Source organism: Micromys minutus (assembly GCF_963924665.1).
Source record: "Micromys minutus genome assembly, chromosome: 23".
Lineage (NCBI taxonomy): Eukaryota > Metazoa > Chordata > Mammalia > Rodentia > Muridae > Micromys > Micromys minutus.
Window position 1 is genome coordinate 12,330,128 of NC_137958.1, and position 6,968 is coordinate 12,337,095.

The 6,968-nt window shown below is 39.6% G+C and overlaps 1 protein-coding gene across 1 annotated transcript in view; it reads left to right on the forward strand.

Moving 5' to 3' along the window:
- Positions 1–3,935, forward strand: part of ORC5 (origin recognition complex subunit 5) — a 48,015-nt gene extending 44,080 nt beyond the window's left edge. The window contains exon 14 of the mRNA XM_080936074.1: positions 3,262–3,935. Within this exon, the coding sequence (XP_080792200.1) occupies positions 3,262–3,307 (46 nt within the window). The 3' untranslated portion in view covers positions 3,308–3,935. The remainder of the gene's footprint in view (positions 1–3,261) is intronic.
- The last annotated feature ends 3,033 nt before the right edge of the window (positions 3,936–6,968 follow it).

The following is a 6,968-nucleotide window of genomic DNA, read 5'->3' on the forward strand; positions in this document are numbered from 1 at the left end:
TGAGGGGCAGGGACATAATGCATGGGTGAGTGGCATGGGCTAGCTAGGATTGGTGAGGTCCAGATTTATCCTCAGTAAATAAAGTGGAACCTGATCAAGGGAGACACGGTGTCAGTGTCAAGCCTCCCTGTGCACATACCGGCACGTGTGCACTCATACACACGCAAGCCTGCATACACACATATATTGCACATATTCATAAATACAAAAAAATTATTTCTAAAGAAACTGTTATTCATGTTGTAGTTATCCTATTTCTTTCTAGCTGCTTACATTAGAAAATACTTCATATTTCTTGAGAAACAGGACCTCCTGCACTGTGTATATGTTATCTGAAGTCTTAAAATTGTATGTGTATGAGTCCAGTGTGCATTTAAACTCATGGAAGACCAGAAGCAAGTGCAGGTGTACAGTCTTCATAGACCAAAGCTTTCTTTAACGTGGTCTGTTTGTCCACAGCTACTGTGGTTGTGTGCACCCTGGAATTTGATATTGCCATTGTGGTCATGCTGTTGAAATTATAAATTGTTTCAGAAGATGTATGTGGGGTCGGTTGGCAGGTCACCTGTTTGTTGACAACTGGGAGGACCATAGAAGTACTTGGACACCTTGCTTAATAGATGTTGCATAAAGTAGTGATCTTGCACATCCAATTCCCTAGTCACTTAGTTGTTGGGGTTTTGTTGTTTGCTTGTTTATTTGTTTGGGTTTGGGAGGGGAGCTATAAAGTCTTATAACATGGGCACTCGTGAACCTTTGCTGCCCTTGCAGAGGACCTAGCTTAGGTTCCCATCACCCATGTGGCTAGCAACTCATACTTTAGTTTCAGTGGATTCAATGCTCTCTTGTTAGTTTTCTGGACAGCATAGGTAAATCTTTTGTTTAGTTGTGTGTGTGTGTGTGTGTGTGTGTGTGTGTGTGTGTGTGTGTGTGTGCGCGCGCGCACATGAGCTCAGATAACTGCAGAAATCAGAGGTATTGGATCCTTGAAGCTAGAGGTGCAGGCAGTTGTAAGCCAACCAGGTGTGGGTGTTGAAACTCTAACTCGGGTCCTCTGTAAGAGCAGTGTGTGTTCTTAACCACCGAGCCATTCCCAGTCCTAAAAATTCTTCAGAAAAAGAAACTACACAGTATGATTTGTTTTCTTGGGGATGGCTTACTGACAGAATAAAGACACAGAATACAGTGACTTATCTGTAAATGAATGCTTTTAAGTTGCTTAGGATGCTTAAATCTTTCCATTTTTCTATTAGTATTTTATTACATAAATTATGCCATAACAACACAAATTTTTACTTAAACATATAAGGGTCCTATCACTAAGTAATCTGTTTTCATTTGTTTGGACAAACGTTTTTCAGTGGTTACTGCAGCATAGTTGTGACTCTGTGTTCTCACTGTGTTGACTCTGTTCTCCCTGTGTGTTCTTGACTGTGTTCTCCCTGTGTGTTCTTGACTCTCTTCTCCCTGTGTGTTCTTGACTGTGTTCTCCCTGTGTGTTCTTAACTCTGTTCTCCCTCTGTGTTCTTGATTCTGTTCTCCCTGTGTGTTCTTGACTCTGTGCTCCCTGTGTGTTCTTGATTCTGTTCTCCCTGTGTGTTCTTGACTCTGTTCTCCCTCTGTGTTCTTGACTCTGTTCCCCCTCTGTGTTCTTGATTCTGTTCTCCCTCTGTGTTCTTGACTCTATGCTTCCTGTGTTTTTGACTCTGTTCTCCCTCTGTGTTCTTGACTTTGCAGTTCCCTGTGTGTTCTTGACTGTGTTCTCCCTGTACATTCTTAGTCTTGTAGATGTGTCTTCATATTGATCAGTTTATCCTTCAATGCAGTAGTCCATTAAATAATGCTGTGGAATATAGAAATTCTCCCATGTTGGTGCCAAGTTCTTTTTTTTAACTTCTTCAGTACTTTTTGTTTTCACCCAGGACAAAAAAAAAAAAACCAAAAAAACAAGGCATTAAATTTATTTTACTTTGTTGATGATTCAAAGCCATCAGAGGGGAATATGTTCAGAGAGGTGTACAAATACATCTTTTCTCTTCCTCGTGGATGAGAAAGTCTAGCCTACTGTACCTGGTTTCTCTCAAGACTCTTGATAAAGCAGGTTACTGGCTGTAAGGGTATTCTTATGATCATGTTGCAGGGACTTTATTGACAGTAGTTTTGAGAGGTAAGTGAGAGAGGCCGTGTTATGACATCATAGCTGCGTCCTTGTGCCTTAGAGGACCTAATTGAAATGATCACAGTTTTGCTGTTTAGAAAGGTTACGAATTTCTCAGGGAGGCACTTGTTATAATAAACATATTCTTCAGTTCAGCGTTGGGTATCTTGGTAGCCAGAGTATCTCACAAATTGAGCTATTTTTAAATGTGTTTCAGAATCTGTATCTATAATTCCCTATCCATATATTTAAAAATATTTGGCATGTCAGTCATTTGTGTAGAAACTTTTTTAGAAAGTGTCTAACAAAATGATAGACAAAAAGAATAATGATGATAGTTTAATAAGGATGTGCAATTAGTGACTCGAAAGGCTGTTCTCAAATGGATGATTATTTTTTCAGAACTGAAAACTTAGGGCTTTAATTTTATACTTATTGCTAGATCATTATATCTAATTATTTTGACCATTTATTCAAATAATAAACCTCCAAGTCTGAATATTTATAGTGAAGAACGAGTTTGGAGAAAGGAAAATAATTATATGTCTCTTCCTCTGTTATTTTATTCTGCCTGCCATCAGAGTATAAAAATATACATCCACGTCGTCTGTTGTATCATATTCTTGGATCATACAGATTTAGTTGAAATGCGCATACAGGTCAGCACTGCTAAAAGACTGAAGATAATGAAAGCTACAAATGAGGACAGATGAGCTGAGCCTTATGCGATGATAAAACAGGTGGTGGGACGATAAACAATGCTCCCAAGCAAACAAGATTTAAATACTTTTGCATCTCTAATTACTTCATTCTGATTATTAGGCAGAAAGCAAGTAGCTTTCAAATACAATCTAAACTTTATACAATGTAAGTCAAATGCAGAATGTTGAGGAGCCCTAACTCTTTGTTTTGTTTTGAGTGAAGTAATTTCTGAATAGTTCAAAAAATGGTTTAAAGGTTGTGTTTATAAGGTACACTGAAAAATGACTGCGGGTGCATCTGACAGCTTTGTCCAGTGGTTTGCTTCCCACGTGCTGTGCAGTCTTTTAGAGCTGAGCTGTAGAGACTGAGGATGCTAACGTGCTGTCTGTTTTTGTTTCTAGGACAGTGAACTTTGACATAATAAAATACTTGTATGATTTCTTGTGAAAACAAGCTTCAAAGCCATATGGACACTGTGACAATGACTAAGCCAAGCTGCGTTCATCCGACTACTCAGCTGGCCCGGGAAAGGAGTTCTTTGGCTCTATTGGATTTGTCCAAACAGGTGCTGGCCCAGCATGGAAGCTGATGGAAATCCTCTGATTGGTCTGGGTAGATGTGAGCAGAAGACTATTTACCAGGGGCCCGGGAGTACTTGGAAGCAACGTGTTAATTATAAACAGCAGGGTTTGAGCACAATCTGTTCTACTCTTAATGATGTTATCTTAACACTGAAATTGCCTGAAACCCATTACTTAGGACTGCGTTTTGCTCTCTGAACTGTCCCCTGCGCCCTGATGTGCCAGCAGCCCTTGCTTATTTGCCCAGCCTTTGCACTTCCTCTCCACAGGAGCCTCTGCTGGCTCCTGCCAAAGCAGGTTTCCTAAGGCCATTATTTTAAAAGATCGTCATTGCACAAGTATGTGCTGTGTGTGCTGACCACCATTTTACCCTAGTGCTCTCAGATCCGAGGCACTGTGTTTGTTCATCATATACAGAAGCTACTCTGCTAACCAACCCACGATCCTGGTCACTCTCAGTTACCACCCATGGCTTTATCTCAGCATCTTGTTTTCCTTCCTTTTTTAGTTTGAGTTTCTGATTTTTGAGAGCTCCACAATAAAATCCTTCCTCTTACATTGTACCTTGGTTCTGACTACCTTACTTGTTCATATTTTCTAAGTTGCCTGTTACCATTGAATACTTGAAATTTGATTGGATTTAAAAAGCTTAACTATAATGTAGTTTTAATTTAGGTGATATTTTACTCTTTCCATTTTTTGAAGAGAAATTCTCACAGTCTGCGTTCCTAGGTAGGAAACCTTTCTATGTGGTGGTTTTCTGACCCTTTCTTTTTTTTTTTTTTTTAAAAAAAAAAAAAAAAAAAAAAAAAAACGTTATTTCTGTCTCACTCTTATTTTGAGGTGAAGAATACAAAAGAAGGGGAATACAATTTTTGCCTCCTGAGGAAGATAGGAACTTTCCAGTCAGGACAGCACCACACTAGTGAGCATGTTTCTTCAAGCTCTTCCAGGAAGTTGTTCCAGTGCTTTCTCAGGATGTTTGGTGAAGGCAGTACCTGGGAAGAGCTGAGCACAGAACAGATTCACACTTGGGTTTCCAAATGCAGAGATCTTTGGAGAGTAGACAGGCCTGTAGGTGACTGAAAAGAGCAATGCCTGCTGGGACAGATGAGTAGACAGCCCTTCAGAGCAATGCCTCCTGGGACATGTGGTTTGGGCTCCTGTTTTACACAGATGCTGAGTCATGGTTCAAGCTGTTATGTGAGGCAGAAACAGACACCAGAAAGGAGAGCAAATAGCAAGTTAGAAACTGAAGATAACTCAAGAGCTAAGAAGATAGCCTTGTGGTAATTTTTGGTATTTAAAAACCATTATGTTTAATCTTTACACACCAAGAAAACTTGGACTATTTCCATGTTACATTTTGTTTTACATGTACTTTATGCTTATGGTGACTAGTAAGATTTCAATGCATATTATCAAACCTTTTTAAAACAAGTACTGACAAAAATATATTCATATAGTTTTATGTCAAAATGCTTTTAAAATATGTACATGTATCTCTTTTTTTTTTTTTTTAATAAAGTTGAAAAACAAAAAAGAAACTGAAGACGGAAAGAGAAAGGGGTGGGGTTTTTAGTGCCCACAGCAGTGCTCCTCAGCACAGCCGGTTAGCACATTTTCTGTCCTGAACCATGTCACACCATATTGCCAGCCCTAGAAATGGCTTCTCTCAACGAAATTCTAATTATATTTTCTCTGCCCTGACTGGCCTTTAGAAGTTTGCTGTTGGGCTGGAGAGATGGCTCAGTGGTTAAGAGCATGGACTGCTCTTCCACAGGTTCTGAGTTCAATTTCTGGCAACCACATGGTGGTTCACAACCATCTGTAATGGGATCTGATGCCCTCTTCTGGTGTGTCTGAAGGCAGCCAGAGTGTACTTATACACATTAAAAAAAGAAGAAAAGTTTGCTGTTTTGTAATTAACTTTCTAATAGCTTTGCTAAATGACTCAGTAATATGATCAATTTATTTAAATGAAGACTAATAGAGCTTAATATGTGTATTAGCATTTTAACAAGGGTCATCTGCAAATGAAATCTCTTTAGAAGACAATTAGAGGAATCGTGCTAGCTGGTAAGCCAGATATTCTATTAAAGAGACAGCTCTTGCTTTCTACTCTACCTTGATCTGAAAGGACTCCAGGTGATAGTGAGTAAGCTGTGGGTTTTTAGGTTTTCTTATGTAAATCTTCCACTTTACACATTCCTTAATTTACCAAGAGCTTCCCTCCCCTCTTCCTTGTCATTTCAACCCATGACCAGCCTTCATAAATGAGGACATTCTTTTTCAACAGCTCTGGAAAGGGCAGTGGTGTACCAAGCCACACTGCATTAATCCTGAAAGTCACAGGACCATGTCTCAATAAGGCACCAGATAGGACTTGCTCTGAAGTCGTGAGGTCTGGTTACCAGGGTGGGGGCAGGGCAAATCAGCTAAGCCGCCATGCTTTGTGGCCTTAGCCAAGTTATCTATCTCTGACCCCTTGTTTTTTCATCCCTGTGCTTGGAATAAGTGTCACAGCATATTTTAAAAGCTTAGTCACCAACTGAGGACACTATTGCAAGATAGTTGGACCTGTAACCTCCAGCAGAGTGGGAAGAAGTTGTCACTGAAAGTGTGACCTTGAAGGCGAAGCTGAGACTGTCCCGCCTTCTCTGTCTTTGGTCTTGGTTGTCATGAATGAGCAGCCTCCTTCACCACAAAGGCTCCTCTACAGTATACTGCTCATCCACAAACTCCCAAAGCACTTAGGCTAGTGACTTCAACTCTGAGCCAAAACTTTCAAAGTAATCTACAATAAACCTGTTTTCAGTGGTCCATTCAAGGTATTTAGTTACAGTACTGCAAATGTGACTGATGATCATTGGAGAATACAGTTTACTTCATGGAGTTGGTTCACATAATTAACTTTATAAAGTCAGGTTTTTTGTTTTTTTTTTTTGTTTTGTTTTGTTTTGTTTTTGTTTTTTTTTTCCAAACTGGAACAGATTTGCCTGTCAGAAAACATTTATCATTTTCTATAGATATTTTAGTTTGTCTAGTTGGATTGCTTGTAGGGAGCAGAGAGGCTAGGGGTGTTGTTAAGTATGGTAAAATATACATTCTATATTAGAATTAGTCAGCAAATGATGGGGAGAGAAAGTCCCAACTAATATATCTCTCAACACCAAATGAAACCTCCAGTACCAGGAAGGAGTTATAATGTACTGTGTTGTTGACCAAAGAGACCTAATGGAAACCCCTAAACAACTATGCTATTGTCAACGCTATTGGTTGTTTTCCATAAACTGATGGTAAGGCCCTATTCCTGAAAACAACATATAACTCCCAAACAGAAGTATGGCAGTGTCTACCTGTCTTAGGCTTTTACTTCTGTGAACAGACACCATGACCAAGACTACTCTTATAAGGACAACATTTAATGGTTTGAAGGTTCAGTCCGTTATCATCAAGGCAAGAGCATGACAGGCAGGCATGGTGCAGGCAGAGCTGAGAGTTCAGCATCTTCATCTGAAGGCTGC